This window comes from Eretmochelys imbricata, chromosome 10 (assembly GCF_965152235.1).
Source record: "Eretmochelys imbricata isolate rEreImb1 chromosome 10, rEreImb1.hap1, whole genome shotgun sequence".
Taxonomy (NCBI): Eukaryota; Metazoa; Chordata; order Testudines; family Cheloniidae; genus Eretmochelys; species Eretmochelys imbricata.
Window position 1 is genome coordinate 43,231,038 of NC_135581.1, and position 24,735 is coordinate 43,255,772.

At 50.8% G+C, this 24,735-nt stretch overlaps 1 protein-coding gene across 50 annotated transcripts in view; it reads left to right on the top strand.

The window, feature by feature from the left end:
• CELF6 (CUGBP Elav-like family member 6) overlaps nucleotides 1-24,735 on the top strand; it is a 207,518-nt gene that overhangs the window by 136,124 nt on the left and 46,659 nt on the right. For 6 of the 50 annotated variants that reach the window (XM_077827526.1, XM_077827539.1, XM_077827569.1 and 3 more), the window contains 7 exons: nucleotides 7,686-7,814; nucleotides 10,772-10,851; nucleotides 13,811-13,954; nucleotides 15,819-15,963; nucleotides 16,298-16,447; nucleotides 18,185-18,247; nucleotides 24,516-24,596. In XM_077827526.1, coding sequence (XP_077683652.1) covers nucleotides 7,686-7,814; nucleotides 10,772-10,851; nucleotides 13,811-13,954; nucleotides 15,819-15,963; nucleotides 16,298-16,447; nucleotides 18,185-18,247; nucleotides 24,516-24,596 — 792 coding nt within the window. Of the gene's footprint in view, nucleotides 1-7,685; nucleotides 7,815-10,771; nucleotides 10,852-13,810; nucleotides 13,955-15,818; nucleotides 15,964-16,297; nucleotides 16,448-18,184; nucleotides 18,251-20,577; nucleotides 20,581-24,485; nucleotides 24,597-24,735 lie in introns of all 50 variants that reach the window. The other 44 variants (XM_077827531.1, XM_077827562.1, XM_077827529.1 and 41 more) reach the window with 16 other exon arrangements.

Consider the following 24,735-nt stretch of genomic DNA (forward strand, 5'->3'; position numbering starts at 1 on the left):
GTTCAGCTTGTCTCCAATACCAGCTGCTTCAGAAGACGTCAACATTAAAAAACCCCACTAGCCAATTGTGTGCTCCGCACATGGAGGGCAAATTCCTTCCTGACCCACGGGCAGGCCAGCTGCTGCCCTTAAGCATGAGAATGGACTCCCTCTACCTGCCACACGTAATTAGATGTGTGGTTCCTTGGTGGCAGACACCAGGACCCTGTCTAGGAATGCAGGGCTTTTCTGCTGGATCACCCGAGGATGAGGTGTGAAAACCCTACAATAGTCAGGATCATGCTGGGCAGTGCCAGCGGGTAGCTCCAGCCAGAAAACCAAGGGGAAGGAGTGTGTTTCTGCCAAAGGGGACGAGGGACCTGGAGCGAGGAGGTCCTGCAGGGAAAGCAGGGAGGAAGGTTGGGCTGAGGGGACAACATGGTGCCTCGGCGGAGGTGTAGTCCAGCCCAGGAGCACAAGGCAGCTGAACAGCAATGCCCATGGGGCACCACAGCAGCATTCCCAATGGAAATATTTGGCGTTTTCCATAGACAAACCACACCTCCCCGTGGGAGGCAGGCGCTTCTCCCATGGAAAAGCCCAATTTTTTGTTGGAAACCGGTTTTGATGGAAAACTTTTGACCAGCCCTAATCACAACATGTAACATGCATGTGCCTGGATCAGTGTCCTACTCCTCTTGGGGCAGGCTGATAGCAGCCTGTCCTGGATCTGTGGGCTGGGTCGTTCGTAAAGGGGCACCCTACTGTGGCTGAGTGGATGCGCTCATCCGTCTCAGAGGGACAGACGGTTGCTGGGCTTACACTTCTCTGAGGGGGTCGGTGTCCAGGAGTAGCCATCTCTTGGGAAGGGCATTATACCTACCCTTCACTGAGCTACAGCCAATTCGCAGATGGAGTGATGTGGTCTGTGTTTCTGTGGGGGGGTGTTATAGGGTTGTCTCACACATGTCCAGGACAGGGAAGGTTACACAGATGTATCCATATGTCTATGGGCATGTCCACACATCTCGGGGTGCTGGCAGACAGGTGCCGAAGGAGGCAGGGTTATACAGGCATAGAGAGCTCTGTGCCTTTGGCGCTAGATGGTCATACACATCTTGGATGGGCCCACATGTCTCGGAGATTGAGGAGGACATGTGGATTTCCTTTTCTCTTGTTTGGGGGGTGTAATCTGGATGGGCAGTAGGGCTGTAGGGTGGGCAGTAGGGCTGGTCAGAGACACTTCCAGGGCACCTGTTCCGGCAGAATCTGCAGCTCTGTGGAAACTGAAACTCCTTGTGAAATCAGGTCAGTTTCACTGATGTTGTGTTAGGGAAGAAAACCAGGGTGATGGGGTAGTTGTGACTATGCCAAAAAATCCAGTATCGACATTTCCCGGACAAAATGTTCTGATTCTTTGTTTTGAAATGACTTTTTATTCTGATTTTTTCAAAATATTGTAACCCTTCTGCCTGTTGGAATTGACAGCAACCAAGGCCGAGTTCACTATCTAAGGGTTCCTTTTCAACAATACACCATAGAACTGGCTCAAGCCCCGACCCAGTAACCTCGAACAATTACATACCACCCGCTGGGTGCCTCTCTCAAGCACATAGTCTGAGTGTAGAAAAGAAACTTTTAATAAAAGGTGGGAAGTAACCAGCATTAATTTGGGAAAACGCCACAAGCAGGATTCATAACCATAACCATGAGGAAAAGCCCCACCCCAGAGTACATTGGGCAGTGTCCTTTTGCCTCAGGTTCTTAAGTCCAGCAACCAAAAGTTCCTTTAACATGCCCATCCCTTCTCTGCACCCCACTCACAGTTGTTGTCCTTGGTCAGGGCAGACCCAGAGTTCAGAGGTGCATCTGCAGAGTTCACCTCCCACCCTGGATGCAGGGGTAAGAAGGCACCTTACTCGCACCACTTCCCAGGTACTCACTTGCCACTCCTCTCCATAAGCTGCCCAGTCACCTCACCTCTCTGCAGGGCACTGCTCCAGTCCTCTCCACCAGCCACCCTGCCAGCCAATCACAGAACCACTGTGATGTTTTCAGGTCACTCCACTTAACACAGACCTGCAGTATGTAACAAGACTCTTATTTATCTCTCTATACTGTGTAGCAACAGAGTCTAAATTAGCTCTGTTGCTACACAGTATAGAGAGAAAGAATGAAATGATGCCTAGAACCCTTAAGCCGGCCCCCACACCACCAGATACCTGTCCCCACCCCCTCTCAACTCACTGGGTTTGGGGATCCACGTGCCCTGCCTAGCAAGTGCTCTTCTGTTGTGGGTGAGTCCCTCAATCAGGGCATGCCAAGCACAGTTCTGCTGCCTTATTCCTGCCCCAATAACAAGGACACTGGAGGTGTCAGCCAAAAGTGATCATTTGGGCAAGCAATCCCATCATGCTGAGCCCCTAGGCAGGGTGGGTGTGCCTATGCAAATGAGATCAGCTCCTGAAGTCCTCTTCCACTGTCTCTGGGCACCACACCACCCATGACGAGCGTCCTGGGGCAGGCCACACTTCCCTGCTCATAGCCCCAGTGGGAGTCTTCTCAGGGGTGTGCATGAGACTGGCCTGCCCCCCCGAAGCAACCGCTTCACTTCCAGCACAGCCCTTGGAAGGACGCAATGCCCAGGCCTAGCTCCAATGCTGCAGCTGCAGCCCTGTGGGTCTCTGTGTCGATTATAAAATCACTGTTCAAAGGCGACTTCCCAGTGCTCCTCTGAATGGTGATTTGCAGGAATCTGGCTAATAGCCCTGATCTATCTCTCTGTGGCATTTATCTGGGCCCCATCACCATGACATCCGAGCACCTCCTAGTTGTTAATATATTTACCCTCACACCATCCCTGTGCGGTAGGACAGTGCTACTATCCCCACTGTACAGTTTGGGAACAGGTACAGAGAGGCTAATGGACTTGGCCAAGGTCCCACAGGAAGTACATGGCAAAGCTGAGCATTGAATCCAGTTCTCCCAAGTCCTAGGCTAGCACCTAGCCAATAACTAGGGTCTTGTCTGGATTAAGGTAGGGTGTGAATTTAAAGAAGAATACATGGCCGCTCTCATTCCAGAATATGTATTCCTTTTTCCAAATTAGCTTAATCCACTTTGGAAGTGGGTTGAACCGGAAAGCACACCTGGAGTTATTCCAAAGTAAGTAATTCTTCTTTAAATTAACACCCTATCTTAATTCAGAGTAACTCTCTTGTGTAGATGAGCCCAAACAAGGCCCAGACAGCAATCCCAGGGATCTGAGGACAGATGGAGGAGTAAAACGTAGAGAGTGAAGCTGAGGCATGGAGCTGTCAGCAAAATTTACACCAAGCTGAATCCTACAGCTCAATAGAAGCCCGGCTTTTATCGAGATGGTTTATGTTTAACTAGACAATATATGAGCCCTGTTCCCTTAACTAATTTTCCTGGTGCCGTAACTGACAAAGCATTAATCGTCCCCTGCCATTATTTATTTATTTTCTCCGGCCATGCTGTGACAGGACACCTTATTTTCTTTGTCAAATGCCATTAGCCTCGGCACAGGCATACAGGCTGCAGAAGACAGATGCTGGTAATAATCATGAAATTCTCATTATTTACCATCACTTCCATCGTGTTTCAGTTATTTATGTCCCTTGGGCACGGCCAGAGACTGTGGGTTATTCTGATAGTCAATCATAAAAATGCAATTGTTGTGAATAGTCGCTCTGTCTCTCTTCATTTCACCGGCTCACCCTCCGCTGCCCCCCAGACACATTCTGCCTTGGCCCGCATGCTCTGCCTTTGGTTTGCAGGAACGAGTGTGGTCATCATGTGGATTGGGAAGGGATAAAGTACCAGAGAAAGACAGGCCCCAGGCCAGGTTCCCCAGTGTTCTGAGCTCTACCAGCTCTCCTCTTCCTTACCCACAGCTCCCTGCTGTCCTGATCCTGGGCTCCCACATGCAGCCCTGTCAATGCACCTCTGTCCTGCTACTTCCCCGGCTGTTCCAGCCTTGGGCTCCCATGCAGCTCTGCTGATGCCGCTCAGTCCTGATCTGCAGCCAAACCTGCTATTCTAGCCCTGAATTCCCACCCACCCAGCTCTGCCGGTGCCCCTCAATCCAAGCCTACAGCCAGCTCTGCTGCTCCAGTCAGGGGACCCAGCCAGGCTGCACCATTTGGGACACTTCAGACTGCTCCCTGCTGGGGCTCTTTTGTGATCACTAGGATCCGACCAACAACCTGATGTTCACTGCGACCCAAAGCACAAACCCCAGGTCTCCCCCCACAAAACCCGCCAGGGTCTCCTCGGCTTTAAAGTGGAATTGAATTCAGGGATGGCTCGTCGTTGGCCTTAGAGCTTCAGCAAAGCTGATGCAGTCCTCGCAACACCATGCACGCCATCCTGGCCAACATTCCTGGTTCCCCTACAGAGGAAGGGCAGGGGTGAGGGATTCACTTCCACGGGTCATACATAGGTTGGCCTCTCCACTGCGACGGCCAACAGATACTAACTAGGGACAACTGGTTTAGCATTGGCCCCATGGGGTACCTCCCTTTCAGGAAAGGCACTGCAACCCATTTCCGTGAAGGCCTCTAGGGTGGGTTGAAATGCAGATTCTCCAGGCTGCAGGAAATTGCGACATTTCCAAATTTCCCTTTGTCCTGAATTGGAATGAAAAGTTGAAATTTTAAAATTTCCGGGGAAACAAAATTTCTGAAAAATTCTGCTTCAGGAACCTCAAAACCACCTTTTTGACATGCCTCATTTTGACTTTATCTTTTCAGCAGGGGTGCCGGAACAGAGTGGGCCAGAGGACCATGATTCCATCACTTTTTAGCAGCCATAAGGGCAAGCGACGGGGGGGCAGGGAGTGGAGAGGAGCAAGTGGGAGGTGGGGCATTGGAGGAAGGGGCAGCACATGGGGCGGGGCCAAGCTTTAGGCACCAGTGACACCACACACACTTTTAGGGAGCTTCCTCCACTACTGCGTTTTGGCCTTTTATGTTATGTTACAATTTTATATATATATAATATAATAATAAAATATATATAAATAATATATATATAATATTATATATATAATATAATAATAAAATATATATAAATTTAAATGGTAAAGTTGAAACAAGGGGCTCCAATAATTTTTCATTGAAAAGGTTGATAAGATGGACACATACCCACAAAACCATTTGCTTCTGTCCAATCAGCATTTTTTGATGGCAAACTTTCCTGTGAAAGGTTTCGACCAGCCCTAGGGGCCACTGAGCAGTAATGCCATGGGCTGTATTTGAACCAGAGACGAGGTTGTGAGAGACACCATATCCCACAGACCTGTTCCTGCTCTCCTTTTTTTCCCTAACACACTGCTCTTTTTATAATGCCCTCCCTGGACACTGCACATGTTGCGTGTCATAAACAGCACAGGCGCCAACTTTTGTTGGCGCCGGTGGGTGCTCACCCCCCCCAACCCCACCCCTGCCCCAACTCCACCCCCCCCCCATTGGACCCCTTTCCAAATCTGCACTCCGACTCCACCTCTTCCCCCTACGCGCCGCGTTCCTCCTCCTCCCGCCTCCCAGAGCTTGCTGCGCGAAACAGCTGTTTTGCAACGCAAACGCTGGGAGGGACAGGGGAGAAGCAGGACGCGGTGTCATGCTCAGGGGAGGAGGCAGAGCGGAGCAGAGGCAGAGGTGAGCTGGGGCCGGGGGTCAGGTCAGGGAGCTGCCGGTGGGTGCAGAGCACCCACCAATTTTTCCCCGTGGGTGCTCCAGCCCCGGAGCACCCATGGAGTCGGCACCTATGATAAACGGGCACTGAAGAGAGAAGTCTGATGCAGCTGGGAGCCAACTTTGACTTGGCTTCCATCTGAGAGAGCATATTATGGAATAAGACCTTCTCAGTGGTCTGGGCTATCGATGGGCAGATCTCATCCTAGTTTGGAAGCTCAGCCAGACCAAGTGCATGTTTCTGAGCCTCTGTACCAACGATTGCTGTTAGTCTCTAGCACTATCTGCACCCACCGGTTTGATTGCAATTAAGATGCCCGAAATATTTCCATTCACAATGAAATCAGCACTGGGAAAGGGTTGGCTCTTTTATTTGAATCCCACTTTGTAAGGGATTATTTGCAGTTATGCATGGCTTGATCATGCTAATGATATCTCCTGCCTCAGGACATAAGGGATTCACTGCGGCATTAGGAAGAATTCACCCCAGTAGCGCTAGTGGAAAATAGTGCAACTGAGCATTTGCCCATCAGAAAATGCCATTTCATCAAAATTGAAACGTTCATGGAGAATTTGTCAATTTTGATGAAAATTAATTTAGAAAAAAAATCAAAACAAAGCTTTTCAATAATGTCAAAATGGGATGTTTTGACATTGAATGTTTTCCCTTTTTTAAAAATGACTATTTTGTTTTTTCTAATATAAAATAAAATAATTTCATGTTGAAATTTATTTTCTATTATAATTTTTTAACTGTTAAAAGTTGAAATAGAAACAAACTGTTTCATTTTATCTGCATGAAAAACTTTAATGGATCCAAAATGATTTTTACAATTTCATTGGCGGGAAATTTTGAAATTCAACAGTTCGTTCTGATTCCGAACAAAACCAAGTTTTAAAATCATGGTGTTTCTCATGCAACAGACATTCCAGTCCCTGTGCAGCTCTCACCCCCAGCCCCACGGCAAGCAGTGGACAATTAGCAAGATGCAAACATCACTCACTGGCCACTGCTAGAGATAGTGTTTCAGGGACTGAGCCAAACCCAAAGACGCCAGCTCTTTGCCATTACCTGTATTTATAATGGGAAATCATCTGAAATAATCAGACTGGCCAAGTGGTCTTTTAGAACAGCACAAAACTTATGAATGCAAGGAATAGGTTAATCTTCCTTTTGCCACCCACTTTCCTTCTGGCCTGCTCCAAAATTTTGACCCCCAACTTCCCTAGACTGCCCACGACAGTGGTTTTCAACCTTTTTTCACTTGCAAATGCCTAAAAATTTTGAATGGAGGTACAGACCCCTTAGGAAATCTTAGATCTAGTCTGCGGAGTCCACGGACCACAGGTTGAAACCACTGGACTACAGTACTGGCAGCCAGGTAGACAAACAGTAAAAGTGTCCACAGTGTTGCCAACTCTTGGGATTTAGTTGTGAGTCTTGTAATATTTGGTGCTTTTCTTGAAACCGCAGATCCTAGAGTCAGGGGATCATCTGAGAATCTTGGCTTTCATTTTTAAAAAAGCAAGTTTCTAGCCCTCCTGCCTGCAGAGAGACGCTGGGAAACAAACAAACTCAGTACACTCCAAAGAAACCAGCAGCAACTAAAAAGACCCCCCCAACTGATGGTCTATTGAAATCTCATGATTTTTAAGCCAGTCTCATGAGTTTGTTGGGCCTGAAGCAGAGCTTTGAGGGCTCAGGGTTGGCTCACCTGCTTCACACGTGTGGCGTAATGGATGCAACACAGTGTCCGAAGGCCCAGCGAGCAGGCAGCTAGCCACATGACTGAGTCAGATCAAAGCAAGACTGGAAAGAGTTTATGAGGAATCTGTCTGTAGCCACCCCAGGCCGTGGCCCGTTGGTTTGGTGCAGCATATTCTTCCAGTGTGTGTGTTTATAATGCCTGAGTGCCACCCTGCCTCCCTGCTCGCTGCGTCAGTGTGCATGCCTGTTCCGCTGGCTAACCATGTTTGGTTTGGTTTCAGAAGACAGGAAGCTCTTTGTGGGGATGCTGGGGAAGCAGCAGAGCGAAGACGATGTAAGGCGGCTGTTTGAACCCTTTGGCCAGATCGAAGAGTGCACCATCCTCAGAGGGCCCGATGGAGCCAGCAAAGGTGGGAGACCATCAGGCCCCACCTGAGAGCTGGACAAAACCGCGACCCACCTCCCACTCAAACAACTGCATGACTTGCCTTTGCCCAGGCTCATGACCCCCTTTGTGCCGGCTCCTTTCCATTAGTGTTTGTGCGTAGGGACAGAGCGTCGCCATCAGCCAGGCACAAGCCTTTGCACCAGAAGTAACACGGTTCTTATGGGTTGGAACACAAATGTGTCTGAGATACTCCAGGCACCCTCATGGGGCTCCTTCCTGATCACTGCCCAGATGGAGGCGCCCCCTCAGCTCCAGCCTCCTTCCCTGCCAGGCAGCGCATCCTCCTCAGCTCCAGCCTCCTTCCCTGCCAGGCAACGCACCCCCCTCAGCTCCAGCCTCCTCCCCTGCCAGCCAGCACACCCCCCTCAGCTCCAGCCTCCTCCCCTGCCAGCCAGCATGCCACCCTTAGCGCCAGCCTCCTCCCCTGCCAGCCAGCGCACCCCCCTCAGCTCCAGCCTCCTCCCCTGCCAGCCAGCGCGCCCCCCTCAGCTCCAGCCTCCTCCCCTGCCAGCCAGCATCCCCCCCTCAGCTCCAGCCTCCTCCTCTGCCAGCCAGCGCACCCCCCTCAGCTCCAGCCTCCTCCTCTGCCAGCCAGCGCACCCCACCCAGCTCCAGCCTCCTCCCCGGCCAGCCAGCATGCCCCCCTCAGCTCCAGCCTCCTCCTCTGCCAGCCAGCGCACCCCCCTCAGCTCCAGCCTCCTCCTCTGCCAGCCAGCGCACCCCCCCCAGCTCCAGCCTCCTCCCCGGCCAGCCAGCATGCCACCCTCAGCTCCAGCCTCCTTCCCTGCCAGCCAGCGTGCCCCCCTCAGCTCCAGCCTCCTCCTCTGCCAGCCAGCGTGCCCCCCTCAGCTCCAGCCTCCTCCCCGGCCAGCCAGCGCACCCCACTCAGCTCCAGCCTCCTCCCCTGCCAGCCAGCGTGCCCCCCTCAGCTCCAGCCTCCTCCCCGGCCAGCCAGCGCACCCCACTCAGCTCCAGCCTCCTCCCCGGCCAGCCAGCGCAGCCCCCTCAGCTCCAGCCTCCTCCCCGGCCAGCCAGCGTGCCCCCCTCAGCTCCAGCCTCCTCCCCGGCCAGCCAGCGTGCCCCCCTCAGCTCCAGCCTCCTCCCCGGCCAGCCAGCGTGCCCCCCTCAGCGCCAGCCTCCTTCCCTGCCAGGCAGCGCGCCCCCCTCAGCTCCAGCCTCCTTCCCGGCCAGCCAGCGCACCCCCCTCAGCTCCAGCCTCCTCCCCGGCCAGCCAGCGCACCCCCTTCAGCTCCAGCTTCCTCCTCTGCCAGCCAGCGCAGCCCCCCTCAGCTCAACCCTCCACTCTCCCGGCCAGCCAGCGTGCCCCCCTCAGCTCCAGCCTCCTCCCCGGCCAGCCAGCGCACCCCCCTCAGCTCCAGCTTCCTCCTCTGCCAGCCAGCGCAGCCCCCCTCAGCTCCAGCCTCCTCCCCTGCCAGCCAGCGCACCCCCCTCAGCTCCAGCCTCCTCCCCTGCCAGCCAGCGCAGCCCCCCTCAGCTCCAGCCTCCTCCCCTGCCAGCCAGCGCACCCCCCTCAGCTCCAGCTTCCTCCTCTGCCAGCCAGCGCAGCCCCCCTCAGCTCCAGCCTCCTCCCCTGCCAGCCAGCGCACCCCCCTCAGCTCCAGCCTCCTCCTCTGCCAGCCAGCGTGCCCCCCTCAGCTCCAGCCTCCTCCTCTGCCAGCCAGCGCACCCCCCTCAGCTCCAGCCTCCTCCTCTGCCAGCCAGCGCACCCCCCCCAGCTCCAGCCTCCTCCCCGGCCAGCCAGCATGCCACCCTCAGCTCCAGCCTCCTTCCCTGCCAGCCAGCGTGCCCCCCTCAGCTCCAGCCTCCTCCTCTGCCAGCCAGCGTGCCCCCCTCAGCTCCAGCCTCCTCCCCGGCCAGCCAGCGCACCCCACTCAGCTCCAGCCTCCTCCCCTGCCAGCCAGCGTGCCCCCCTCAGCTCCAGCCTCCTCCCCGGCCAGCCAGCGCACCCCACTCAGCTCCAGCCTCCTCCCCGGCCAGCCCGCGCACCCCCCTCAGCTCCAGCCTCCTCCCCGGCCAGCCAGCGTGCCCCCCTCAGCTCCAGCCTCCTTCCCGGCCAGCCAGCATGCCACCCTCAGCGCCAGCCTCCTCCCCGGCCAGCCAGCGTGCCCCCCTCAGCTCCAGCCTCCTCCCCGGCCAGCCAGCGCACCCCCCTCAGCTCCAGCTTCCTCCTCTGCCAGCCAGCGCAGCCCCCCTCAGCTCCAGCCTCCTCCCCTGCCAGCCAGCGCACCCCCCTCAGCTCCAGCTTCCTCCTCTGCCAGCCAGCGCAGCCCCCCTCAGCTCCAGCCTCCTCCCCGGCCAGCCAGCGTACCCCCCTCAGCTCCAGCTTCCTCCTCTGCCAGCCAGCGCAGCCCCCCTCAGCTCAAGCCTCCACTGTCCCGGCCAGCCAGCGCAGCCCCCCTCAGCTCCAGCAATAGGCGCCGACTTCCCCTCTGCCCAGTGGGTGCTCGACCCCTGGCCCCACCCCTGCCCCACCTCTTCCTGCCCCTGCCCCACCCTCGCCCCATCCCCATTCCACCCCTTCCCGCTAGCCCAAAGCTGTTAAGCAATAACATTCCTTTGCATGTACACAGAACCGTCCACCTGAGGATCTCAAAGCACTTTACATACTTGGGTGACTCTGACCATCCCCACTTTGCGGATGGAATAACCGGCACAGGGACATGCCCAAGGGGATGTAGCACGTCCGTGCAGAGCTGGGGCGAGAACCCTGGACTCCCAGGGCTCTGTTCTACCCACTAGGCAATGCTGCCTCTCCTGAACGTCCTGGATGGATGCGACTATGCAGGGCAGGCAGAGTCTCCTGCCAGCATGTGTTATAGCCACGAGCACACATTCTCCTCTGCAAAGTTCCTCTTGCTGTAGCTCCCAAACTTAACACTTGTTCTTTTCTCCCCCTAGGATGTGCCTTTGTAAAATATGGGAGCCATGGGGAGGCCCAGGCAGCCATCAACAGCCTGCACGGCAGCCAGACCATGCCGGTAAGTGCTAGGGCTGGGGCAGGAGAGAGAAATAGGCTCATCTTTCTCTTCCATTGCATGGGCTAAGTAACTGGGAGCTGCACCTGATACCACCAGAAGAGAAAGATATTGTCACAGAATAGTCCACACACTGTGTTATCCCCAGGCATCCACACTGGATTGACTGGGCTTGAACCAGGAGAACATGGCCCAGTGACTTACTGTCCATCTCTGGCTTAAACCAGTTCACTGAGGCTGAAATTCCATCCCAACTGATCAGCTCCTGAGGCTCCTCCTCAGAGCGGGTGGTTTTACACACGCACACTGGGTGTTGTAAGGAAAGTCCATTGGGTCAATGAGCTCGAATCCCCAAATGTCCTCGTCTCTGAGTGTACCTAAGAGACTCCAGGAATCATGGAGATTAGCGATCAGTGGTGCCAAATCACGGGGTGTGGTGGGGACAACCCCCCAATTTTTGCACTTGCTCCAAGTTCTATAGGAGCTGGGAGGGCCCCTGGCCTGACCACTTTTAAGCAGTGGTCCCATATCCAATCAGTACCACCAGTGCTGGAGTGGTCAGGAGCATCGCTCCACCTGCATGCTTGCAATGCCACTGAAATTTGACCCAGCTGCCCCTCCATACAGAGTGGCAGTGAGGGCTGGCTGGGCCAAACATCCTTGCAACCTGGCGCACTGGGAGTTTGTTCCTGTCCAGCAAAGCGTGGGGGGTCCACCGAGAACTTGATTCCTGGCAGCACTGGGTGGGTAAGGGAAGGGGAGATTTATGGGGGGAGGAGCAGGGACCAGAACGGGGTCCTGGCTGTGCGGGGTATGGGAATTTACCCCTCCCCAGGACACATCTGAGTTGAAGCCACTGGTAGAGATGGAAAAGGCCTGCGCAGCACCAGCTTGTCCAAACCCTTTTTGCCAATGCAGGATTGCTCCTGGAAGCACAGACTCAACATAGGCAGGTGCTATGGGGGGTTCCCCCACACCACTCTGTGAATGCCCCTCAGTCCTGAGCTCCCCCTGCTCGTCTACTCCTGTATCCCCACATCCCTACACAGATATACAGCTTTGCCAGCAGATCTATGTCTTAATCTGCAGCACCCCCTGCTGTTCTCATCCTGGCACCCCGCCCGGCTCTGCAAGTGTCCCTCAGTCCTGTGCTTGAGCGCTCCAGCCTCTCCTTCCAGCCCTGGACCTCCCCTAAACAGACACTATGAGCAGGGCAGTGACTTTGTGACGTGGGAACAAAGCTGCTAGGAACCAGACCGAGCCCAGCAGCTCTCACCTTTGGCCTGAGGCAGGATTTGAAACCAAGCCTTGAGAGGGGAAAGGCAATTAGAGCCGTAGCTCCGTCATGTCACTGAATTCAGAAAAAGGGTTTGCTGCTGAGCTGGGACTTTGCCCGTTCCGTGCCACTGTCGCAGCTGGCATTGGGCACATCACATTCCCTCTTCTCTTTCACCACCACTCTCAGAAGAGGAAGCTCTCATCTCTCACTCACATCCACACCTCTTCAGCTCAGTGCCCTTGGCACTGCACTAAAATTGCCCCCTCAGTAGGCACTCAGAGGGGTAGAGAAATGGATACGCCTACTGGCCATGCTCTCTTTCCCTTCCCCACCTATGCATAGTGCTGTCTCCTTAATCCAATCACCAGCTAATCTGATCCTCCATTTAATTCGATCAAAATCTCAGGGATCAAACAGTTTCTTGTAAAAATAACACCAGGCCCGTCCTTTATTTTGATTAGCGCTGAGCTCTCTAGGCAGGTGTTAGGGGTTAATTCAATCACAGGCTAGAGAAAGTTGCCATTTAATTAACAGTGAAGGTCAACATTCTGAATGGGAGAGGAAGGAAACAGAGTCCAGGGAAAAGCAATGAGTATAAAATACGACTGTAATTAAATATTGCATTGATCAGACACTGCTATGGAAAAGCTGGGCCAAATTCTTCCCTGGCAGGACTGCACAGAAGTCAGTGGAATCATCCTGGACACAAATTAGCACTGTCACCTGCAGGGTGGCTGAGAGGTGCTATCTGATGCTCTTGAGATATACAAGATCAGTCGCTCACATAAATCTGATGATGGGATCATACCACAGAGAAATGAGAGGAAATCTCCCTCTCCACATGATCCCCCAAGCCTGACCTCAACTAAGGTGACCATATTTTCAGACTCAGACACTTTTGTGGCTACCTGTTTTAGGGCCACAAAGTATTCCTATAAAACCCAAAAGTCCACTTGGTTTTAATGTGTGCCAGCTTTTGACTCAACAGCAACATTTTCCTGTTTCTCGGAGTGGAGGATTGTTTCTACTAACCTAGATTCTGAATGAGTTTATCATGAAATGCTGGACAAGTGTCATTAATGTTCACTCTGAGCAAAACAGCAGCTTGGAAAGTGTCTGTGGCCATTCCACTTCTCCCTTCACTCCAAACACTGTTCATCACTCTGAACACTCATTCCACTGGACTCTTGGTTCCTGGTAAACACAGAGCAAATCCTACTTGGTACAACACTACAACAAGAACAGATATTTTGTAGTCCACAAATTTGGACAGGTGCAATGAAAATCTGCAACATTCCAGCTATCCTGAAAGACGTTCGAGGGACATAATATAAAAAAAATCCGGGCCTATGTAAGATGGTGAAACCAGGACATATGGCCCAGATCCACAGCTGGTGTAAATTGGCATAGCTCTGCTGACTTCAGTGGAGATCTACTGATTTACACCGGCCTAGGTTCTCCCTACCTCGATCACTAACACAGAAGTTGCAGCTCGCAAGAAGGAGAGAGAGCGGTCAGGAGGGGTTAATAATGGAGAATAAAGAAACCTGCCAGGTGCCATCAGAAAGTTTGTGCTCCAGGTTCATCACCTATATTTTATCGTCCCCTCTAGGGTATACCTAGCCACCTGCTGCCAATGCTCACGTGCAGAAGTGATGCAGCTGTGCTTTCTCTTTCCCCTAGGGAGCCTCCTCCAGCCTGGTGGTGAAGTTTGCAGACACAGACAAGGAAAGGACTTTAAGGCGGATGCATCAGATGGCAGGACAACTGGGAATCTTCAACCCGATGACCATCCAGTTTGGAGCCTACGGGGCATATACGCAAGCGGTAGGAGATGCTGCCTGATTAGATGGGGTGGGGGGTGAATCCTTTATCACAGATGTGGGGCACCATACCTCAGTGTCCTTCAAAGAACTGATATGGATACCTTCATGTGTACTGCAGATGCCCTAGCTCAAGTTGTGCCCATAATACATTCTTAGCAGTAGGGTGTCCAGGTATCCATAAAGGCCCAGCTATTAGACACTAAGGTCCAGTGCATGAGGGAACTGGTATGCCCACTGCTTTGGAAGAGCTGTACCACACAGTGAGACCACTGCTCATCCCTTCCAACCATGGCTAGCCCTTTCTCCCCACTGCAAAGCAGTGGGGCTCCAGGAGCAGACACACCCACTTCCCTCAAACTCATCTGGCTGGAGGCCAAAAAAGTTTAACTAGTGGCTTATTGTAAAAGAATTTCCTGTTTTTTGTGGCTACCATCTTAAGTGGCATATACAAGACTAGGTATGTGCTAGACATACCAAATTACAGCCCCCGCCCTCCTCCAATACGGAAATTATGTCCAAAATGTATTGCAATACCCACCAATCAAAATTGGCAAATTCACATTCAAGCCAAAACCAAGCCCTCAGTTTAACTCATCATGCATTGCTTTTGCAGCGCACATGCTTTTAAAGCGTCCCGCTGTTGAAAGCACCTTGCAATACACAGAAGCAGCGAGTCTCTCTCTCTCCAAAACTGCTGTGGAGTTTTATACAATTTATCATCCTGGCTTGATAGGTCTTTGTCGACAAGAGGCCCAGGTCTGGACTAGCAGGTCACACTGTGGTGTCGGGGAAGGATACATTCACCCCGCAACTGCTGTCAGTTTCTCACTTTCATAACCATTACACCTACTCAGTCAATGAGAGCCTTAAAGACAGTGTTGAAATGGAACGGAGCAGGACACAGTATGTCATAATGCACTTTTCATTCCAAAGGGCTAGAGGCAGGAATCACTGGGCGCGGGTGGAATTCTCTGGCCTGTGTTTTGCAGGATATCAGACCAGATGATAACGATCTGTTCAGGTCTTAATATCTGTGAATCTGTGCTTGGCAAAGCAATGCTTTGGATAATGACAATGTAGTGACTAGCAGTAAGCACTCTGCAACAGATCACACACCGCCTTAGACCTCTCTGACCCAGGGAGGGAATGCTGGCACAACACTTTTCTGTACAAGCTCTCTTATTTCAGTCTTCAAAGCCACTAGAGATAGCTAGAAAATAGGACCTCGGTGTTCAATGTTAACTGAAGGCTGCCATGCAGCAGCAGCCTTTGGCTACCCTCAGCACTGCAGACTAGTGCAGGTATTTGGTATGAGCCCAAGTCCTGTTGTGGTGGCTGAATCCGTTTCTTCCTGGCCCAGAGGGAAGAGTGCTGCTAACAGAACTGGGCAGACCGAAAGGAAGACACACAATTCACTCACTCTCCACTGTTGCAATATTTTCTCACACACCATTAAACACCCAAAGAAACAGGCCAGGGAAGAGACAGATTCAGCCCAAAATCCCCAAATCCAAAACCTCCCTGTAGTGTGGGCCGGTTTAGAACTAGAGCTGGAGCCAGACGTCCCTGGAGAACCTGTTCCTCCTTCTGGAACTCAAGGAAAATGTCAGGAACTCAGGCGCACCCCTGCTTATCATTAAACACACGACTCGGCTGTAGCAGGCCACAGTGACGAAAGTTACACAGGAGGGTGTGACTGGATCCTGGGTACAGAGAAAAGCTAATTTTCAATTCCCTTCCTTCTTCTCTTCTTCCACTTCCTTTCTCTTTCCTTTTCCGTTCTTCATTTTCTTTTTGTCCTTCCACCTTTCTTTCTTTCTCTTTTTCTTCTGCTTCTTCCCTCTTTCCTTCTTTCTTTCCTTAAGATAATGCAGCAGCAGGCAGCCCTGATGGCTGCAGCACAAGGGACCTGCCTGAACCCCATGGCAGCCATCGCCGCAGCCCAAATGCAGCAGATGGCAGCCTTTAACGTCAGCGGACTAGTTGCTGCTCCTATGACCCCCTCATCAGGTATTTGTCACCCACCCTGCTCAGTCTCTCTATGGTGGGTTTCCAGATCGTGTTATGGCAGCCGGATAGCACCGGATAGTAAAACATGGGGTGGATCCTCTTGAAACTAGGAAGCCTTCGTCAGGCATGCAGAGGGGACTCGCAATCTCCTTTCTTAACAAACTTTGCCCACATGATGATTTGTTTAAAGCAAACAAGCCAGCAATCACTGTTCACCTACAAGCCCCCAAATCCTCCCATATAGGCCCCTAAATCCCCCCCTCATCCTCCTAAGTGACTCAGGGCTAAAGCTCTCATTCTTTCTCCCCTGCACCCCCTTTTCTTTGGGGGTTAGGTACAAGCACACCTCCAGGGATCAGCACAGCGCCCGTCCCCAGCATAGCCACTCCCATTGGGGTGAATGGGTTCAGCCCCCTCCCACCACAGACCAATGGGCAGCCAGCATCCGAGACCATTTACACCAATGGAATCCATCCATACCCAGGTAGGTCCTGGGGAAGGAAGAGGGAGGAGCTGGGAATGTTCTGCCGCCAGCGCTCTTGCTGTTGGGTTGGCTTGTGCCTATCTGCTGGAGGAGAGATGGGTGGTGGGGTGTGCACCATGCGGGTGCACAAGCGTTCCCCCACCCTTGTGTCATCCACAGAGGGGAGGGCCACCTCTGCAACCCTTGTGCTCACCTGAGCACAGAGATCCCTTAGGGCTAGCACCCTTGTCAAGAGTGGCAGGGAAGAATTGGGGCCAGGCCCTTTTTGTCCCTCCCCACCCGCCACTGCTGTGGGGTGCAGCGGCTATGCCCAGCAGGAACTTGGTGAGTCATTGTACCCCCCTGAGTCACAGAGTTCCCTGCTAGAGCAAAGCAACACCATGCCACCCTGGACACAGCACAATGCCTGAATGGCCCCGAATGGCTCTAAAGGAGCAAAGAGAAAAGCCGAGTGAGCGCCCCTAGATTACGGCTTTCAAACAGGCTTAGGTGAGGAGCGGGGATATGCTGGATGGCTGAGTGGCAGCAATTAGTGGTGGGATACCAGCTCTTTCAGGTCCAGCTCACCAGCTGTTATCCTTCTGGGGTCAGGAAGGACCCAAAATAGTACCCACTGCGTGTCTGCTCAGAGAGGAAATGCCATGCTGCATGCTACTAACTAATGGGACACAGGGCTCAGGGGAAGGCTGCCCTGCTGGCAGGAGAGCGGTAGGTAGTTCATTTAGGGTAGGGGTCACATCCAGACCCAGGGGTCTCTGCTGGTTGATTTGCTGTGTCCTAGCATTCAGTGGCATAGAGAGGAGTGTTCACTGTCAGAGCTGGGCAGGAATTATTCAGTGACATATTCCATCAATTAGTCTAAATCAAACTTTGCAGAGACGGATTGGCTTTGGAAAAATTCCCATTTTGAAAAAAAAAATTGGGAAGAATGTTATGGAATTGTCAAAAATGTCCTATTTCAATGTTTCCTAGGTGAAAAGTTCTGGTTTTCAGGTCCAAACGACTTGTCGTTTCACAACAGATATCAATGTACAGTTGGTTTGTATTTCAATTTAAAGGATCAACATTGAAACGGAACGGTTCAGAATGATCAAAATGGGTCATTTCAGCTAATCCCAAATTACTGGTTTTTCAGATTTTCAGTTCGTGCCAGTTTTTGAGGGTTTTGACTGTTTGTCCTGATTCGAGATTGAAAGTAATGCTGAAAGCTCAAAACTTTTTGCTGAACCAGAGTACCATTTTCCACCCAGCTCTGTTCACTTTGTTCTCTGCTGCAATTCACTAGAATATGGCTTCCAGATGCTAGCTGGCCTCTGATGTGAACCTGGACACTCTCCAATTTCCTAATAAAAACCTCCTTCCCTCTGAAAGGGCCTGATCCTGGAGGGCGCTAAGAACCCTCCACTCCCTTTAAAATCACTGAGAGTGGAGAGCACTTGGAGCCTCAGAAGGTCAGGCATAAATGTTTCAGAGGGAACATTTGGCATCCCCTAGTTTCTGAGTAATTAACAGTGATCAGGAGTGTGTCTGTTACTGTGTTTCTCAGTACACTACAGATTGCTTTGCTGAGCTGTGGGAGGGGACGGGGACAAAAAGCCAACAGGAAAATGATAGGGGGACAAATGATCTGCTGTATCTCTGAGTGATTCCTGCTGGCTGCTCCTGCTGCAAAACCTGTTTCTCCTCTGGTTTATCTTGCTTACTCTTTCTTCATTCTCCCTTCTCTTCTCTTCCCAGCTCAAAGTCCCACTGTGGCAGATCCCCTCCAACAAGCCTACGCAGGCATGCAGCACTATGCAGGTCTCAAACTTTGCTTTGCAATTCTCCCTCTGTCTCTGCCTTGAGCTCTTTCTCTGTTTCTTGGTTTGTTTTTGTTGCCTTGTGGCTTTTAAGTAAAATGACCATGAAAGGAACTGTATGGGGAAGGACACTGAGGGAGGAAAAGGGGACACTTAGCAAGATCTTGCAACTGCATGTTTTGGTGAACTTCTCTTCTTACTTGCAAGCATGGAAAGCAATGGATTCCCCATCACTTGGCATCTGTAAGTCAAGATGGGATCACTTCCTAAAAGACATACAACCACAGGCTGTTGGGATCAGTGCAGGAATCACTGCGTGAAACTCTCTAACCTTGATTATGCAGGGTCAGACTAGATCATCGTTTTTCAAACTGGGAGTCCTGACCCAAAAGGGGGTCACAAGACTATTGTGGGGGCGGGAGGAGGGGGGTTGTGAGAGAAGGGACAGCTGCTGGCAAGGCGCCCAGCTCTGAAGGCAGCGCCACCACCAGCAGCAGCACAGAAGTAAGCGTGGCATGGTGTGGAGGGGTGTCACTTTTTGCGGGGTCATCACAACCTGAAATATTTTAAAAGGGGGTCCCAGCCAAAAAAGTTTGAGAACCCCTAGACTACATGATAGCAATGATCCTTTCTGGCTTTAAAATCTGTGCAGTAAATGTCAGGAAACTGAGAATGGGAAAAGTCTTGCAATGACCCCAGAAAAGAGTAGAGGTGAGACCTCGATCTTTCTGCTTGTTCCTGAAACAGCGCCATCCCCAGCAACGAAGCCAGGAAATAGCTCTGAGCTCATTTACACGGTGTGCTCATTTACATGGCCTTACCCCAGGTGTGCTCATTTACATGGCCTTACCCCAGGACTCTGGCTAATTTAAGGTACTAGTGGGTAGGATGAAAGTTTTAGTGCAAATAAGCCGGAGATAATTCAGCAGAGGGAGGCTCAGTCGCAGCACAGATATACATTAAGGGAGTGCTAGGGAGAAAGCAGCCTCAGAGCATTAGAGAGATGTGGGGTAATGGTGGAGAACCAGTTCAATATGAGTGCTGACTGAGAGTCGGTTGGGTTGAAGATCAGGTCAGTACAGTTCTAGTAGGGAGTCTGCTGAGAGATCACTTGAAAGAAAGCAGAGGTTCTAATTAGGTTTGCGAGGATTCTGGTTTTATTTGTTGTTGATGGTCTCAAAGGGTGTTTTTCCTGAAAGGTTTTTTGGGGTATGTTTTTACTTTTATCAGCTTAAATTTTGTACTAGTAGGAAATTTTTAAAAATAGATATTCATAGTTGTAGTGTGTTCAGAATATGAGGATTGTAGAAAATGGGAATCTAACAGACTGAGAAATAAAATCATAATGTAAGATCAGCATGGACTTTCATAATTTAATTAGGGATGGTCAAAAAATTTCCATTTAAATTGTTTTATGACAGAAAACTGGGGTTTTGACTGGGGTTTTTGGAATTTTTTGCAAAAAGTGTGTTTTCCACCAAAAAAATGTTGGTTTTTTTTTTAACTGAAAAACCAAATGCCTGCAAACTGAAATATTTCAGTATGGAAATACTGCTGCAGTGCCTCATGGGAGTTGTAGTTCAGGCACCTCACGTCTCCATTTTCCTCTGTGGGCCAGGCTCCCCTCCCAGACTACATCTTCATGATGTACCATGGCCAGGGACTCCCATGATGCACCACTTCCACCAAGAGGGATGACCGTGGTGCATCATGGGCAATATAGTCTGACCAGGGAGCCTGAGATATAGGGGATAATGGGAGCCTGTGGCACTTAACTACAACTCCCATGAGACACCACAGTGGCATTTCCAAAAACAAATATTTCAGTTTGTTTTTCAGCCAAAATATTCAGATTTTGATTTTTCCATCAGAATTTTCTAGGGGGGCAAAAAATCTATTTTCTGACCAGCTCTAAACTTAATAGTTCATTTTTAAGTCTGATGGGATACTGCTAGAGTCTCTCTCATACATTTGAGCAGGGATTGAGTCTGCTGGAAAGGTTTAACTGAGTTACTATTAGCAGCTGTAGAAGTAGCGTAGTAGCACCTAGAGGCTGAGATTGGAGCCCTACTGGGCACTGTATAGACGCATAGTAAGAGACAGTCACTGCCCCAAACAGCTTGCACTCTGACCAGACAAGACAGGCGAAGAAAGTATTCTTATCCCCATTTTATAGATCGGAACTGAGCACAGAAATTTAAATGACTTGCCCAAGGCCACAGAGAGAGTCTGTGGGTGGCAGAGTTGGAAAGTGGACCCAGATATCCAGAATTCCAGTCCAGTACCTGAAGCACAGAACCATCTTGCCTTTCTGCTGACTCACTGCTGCAGCTGGTTTGTTACCACACCCAGACACAAAGGAAAAAGACGGACCTCTCTAGTCAGATTGGATCTAGGGTGTGGGCTGAGTAACTCCCAGGGAGGAATCCTGGGAGCTGCCAAACTTGCCAAAATGGCTTAGATTGGCTTTTGTTTCTCTTGGAATTCTGTTTGTGAATAAAACCAAATCCTAGGAAGGGGCTATGTTCTGAATCAATACAGTGTGAAAGACCTGAGTGCAGAAAGGCGGGGAAGCCAGTTCTCTCTCACACATACTTCTCAGCCCTCCAATTTAATTTAATTTTTAAAAATTTCCTCTCTATTAATGTTGATCATCACCAGTGTAATCATTTTTCACTGGGGTTTGGGATGGGGGAGAATTAATAGGTTACAGACATGTACCGGTTAAAACTGAATCCTTCCAAACCTGCTGTAGTTACATACCCCTGCAGGCTGCAAACCCGAGGTGAGACAGCATCTGGCATACCATATGCAGGTCTGGTCTCTGCTCTCTTACAATAGAAACTGAGAAGATACGCATTCAAACAAGGGAAACCAAAGTGACACAGAGATGTGAGAATTCCATCAGCAGGAAAAGAATAAAGAAGCCATGTTTATTTGTTTAGCCTAAAGAAACCGTCCTTGAGGGAGGACATGATGATGCTGTATAAATACTGAGGACCATATCCTCAGCTGATGTAAATCAGTGTAACTCCAGTGATTTTTGGGAGCTGCCCTTATTTACACCTGCCTACCATCTGGCCCTGATAGAGCAATAATAAAGTGAGAGAAGGAAAATGATTATTTACATTGAAATGAAGTGATGGGTTTTATCTTAGTTATACTAGAGTAAATTGAGCTCAAAATAGGGATCAGATCCTGCAGGCCAAATTCATCCCTAGTGTTTCTCCATTTACTTCAAAGGAGTTCATAGCAGGGATGAAAATACACGAAAGTAGGCACAAGTGTTGGCTGCTTCCCAGATTCCTCCTTAAGCTCTGCTCAGCTCACACCCTTGGTCCTCGCTCACTAGAAGTCCACTCCTATGTCCCTAATATCTAGGAGGGGTAAGGACATACCTGCCTCAGCATATCCCACCAACACTTTCCTGCAGGACCATCACCTGCTGCCAGCCTGCTACAGGGAGTCACGTGGCTAGAAAGTTTGCTCAATACACTGAAAAGAGACCCTTTGAATGCCTGCAACCTGTGGGTTTTGATTCCTTTTGTTGCATTATAATGAACATGTTTGGAATTACCCCTCACTCTAGACAATTCACATGTGCTATTCAGAGCTTTCTCAGAGGCTGAAATAGCAGCTGGCCCCCTTTTCATTCTGCAGAAATAATGCTGTAGACAAAATGCTACTCATGGGTATTTCATCCAGTTAATTAAGTGTTTCTCTGCCAGTACAGAAAAATCCACATGTCCATTAAAAGCATGCTCTCTAAAACACACTGCAGCACTGAGCCAGTCTCTCTGCTCAGTTACTCCAGTGTCTGTAGCTCAGCAGAGCACCACTTGTGGGAGTGAGCGCAGAAGCTTGTCCATTGCACATATGTACTGTATCTGAAATGTGAAATACCATCAATTTCGCCCCTGTTCATTGCTGCTGTTCTGTGTTCTACAGCAGCATCTACCAGCTGGGATTGGGCCCCGTTGTGCTAGGCGCTGTATGTATACATAGCAAGAGACAGTACTGTCCCTAAGGAGCTTGCATTCTAAATAGACAAGACAGACAAAGGGTGGGAGGGGAAACAGAGGTACAGGGAAGGGAAATGACTTGTCCAAGGTCATATAGCAGGTCAGTGGCAGAGCGAGGAATGCAATCTAAATCTGCCTCCCACCAGCATTCAGCTAGATCAGGCTGCTCCCTCTATTTATGTTATTTAGCATGTACATACCACATGTCTCATCATAGGTGAACAAGTTGTGTATAGGTTCACACTCTGACATGTATGGGCCAGATTCTGATCTCTCTGAAACAGAGGTAAATCAGGAGTCAGTGGAGCTACACTGGTGTTAACCTGGTGTAAGAGCAGAGTCAGGCACCATGGGAAGTAGGAGGCATGGACATGAACTGGGGTGCCTGGAGCAATGCCAATTGACAGATGGTATAACTTGAGCAGAAGCCTCCACGGATCAGATGATCACTGAACACAAAGAGTGCAGGACTTGGTATGCAGTGAAAATGGACAAAGCTCAGAGACTTCAGAGCTTCAATCTGGATAAATCCCCACAAGTTCTGAGACTGTGCTGCCTCCAATTGGTCGCAAGGATCTGCAGAATGGACCATAAATCTCGTGAGAACAGGATTTTACAGTAGTTTTAAAGTTCTTCCTGCTTCTCATCCAAGCAGGAATACCAACAGGACAGCTTGTTTCATTGTATTCAAATGCTTCTGCTTCCCAGCCAGACTGGACCCCAGATGGGCAAAGGCACTGGGCAAAAGTGGTTGAAAGTTAACCCATCTTTTTCATGCTCAGTTTGGTTGGAGTTGGGGGTGGGGGTGGCCTATCCAAGGTTTGGTATCTGCCCTGGTGCTCAGATCAGATATGGAGATGACCACAATAATATTCAGTATAATACTGGGAGAAGAAAGGAGCAGATTGTGCAGGAAGGAATGAGAAAGTGTTCCATCCTAGTGTGGAAAGGAAGCTCCCGTCTTTCTGGAAAGAATTTGGACACCTGTGCATTGCCAGGCAGGATGTTATGGAACAGAAACAAACACCCCAGGCAGACGCTCCCAGACAGGGAAGAGGGCCTCCCAACTGACCCTGCAAAGAGAGCAGGGGCTGATTGTTGTCCCTGGAAGGGCCTATAAATGGGGGAGCAAACTGCTGCACTTCCCCTAGTGAAGAGTTGCCACGGCAGAAAGGAGTGGGTGGGGCTGGCAATGTACTGCTGGGTTTGGGGAAGGAGGAATGGCTGGCCTGCTCCCATCTTTCTCTGGGAGGGAGGGAGGAGTCCTCAGCCATTCTGAACATCAGAAATGCTATTGTTTGATTCCAGCTCTAAGACTGAGTGGAAACCAGGTAGGGGACACCTAGCCAGTCTAACTGACCAACCTGCTACCCAGGGCCAATGATTCCTCCCGCTCTTCATTCCCTGGTCAATGTCACACTGAGAAAGGGACCTGGCAGATTAGCGGCTGTACTGATGAGGAGCAAAAAGTGTCCAGCAAATGCCACTTTCCTGGATTACGACAAGGGGCAAAGAGCGAGCCCCAGCCGGGGTGGGTAAATGAATGCCCAGCCCAGCAGTCCCAGCTGAGCGTCACAGTCCTGAGAAATTCTGTGCACAGAAGAACTGTGTCCACATGCTAATGCAGTCAGGGCCATTCCACTGGGACACCTGGACCATTTCCTTTTTATGTACTTCTCATAGGGCTGGTCCAAACAGAGAGGGGATCAGCTGGAAGCAAATTATACACTATGATCCCTGACTGAGATCAGTGGAGAATATGTCCCTATGGTGCTGGGTGGGCTCTGCACTGCTTTAGATGGGATGTAAAACCCAAGAACGATTCTCCCTGCAGTCCTCCAGGGTGTGCAGAACCCCAGTGCTCTGTGGGAGCTTTTATTCCCATGGGCACAATAGTTTCCTTTCCTTCCCAGCCATCCCGTTCCATCCCTTTTCCACATCATAAAGTGAGAACTCTTTTGTGAGCTGTCTTCTGAATGAGTCTTACACTGTGGATGTCACAGGTGTAGAACTAGGAGCCTCCGGTACAAAACAGAAGCAGCTTTCTGGGAGAGACTAGCAGCGCTACCTGAAGCTTCAGAGCTAAGCCAGGCAAAAGAAGCTGAAGGGCTCATGAAAACGTGGCCCCTATACCTGGGTGTCTCTGAACCGTTCGCTGGGGATGCCATTTGTGCCATCTCGGAGTGTTAGCAAAGCAAAGCAGGACAGACCACTGAGGCTTGACCCTTTTGTTTTTCTGTTGTCCAGCAGCATACCCAGCAGCCTATGCACCTATCAGCCAGGCCTTTCCCCAGCAAGCGCCCATCATTCCACAGCAGCAGAGAGAAGGTAAGGGGGGGAGGCGCACGTTCGGGAGGGGATAGGCTGAATGATGAATTCATTGATGTGGGTCTATTCGCTGGTCATTTATCCAGCTGTACAGCTATTCTGGGGTGGGGGAGCAACATCTGTTGGTCAATAAAGTAGT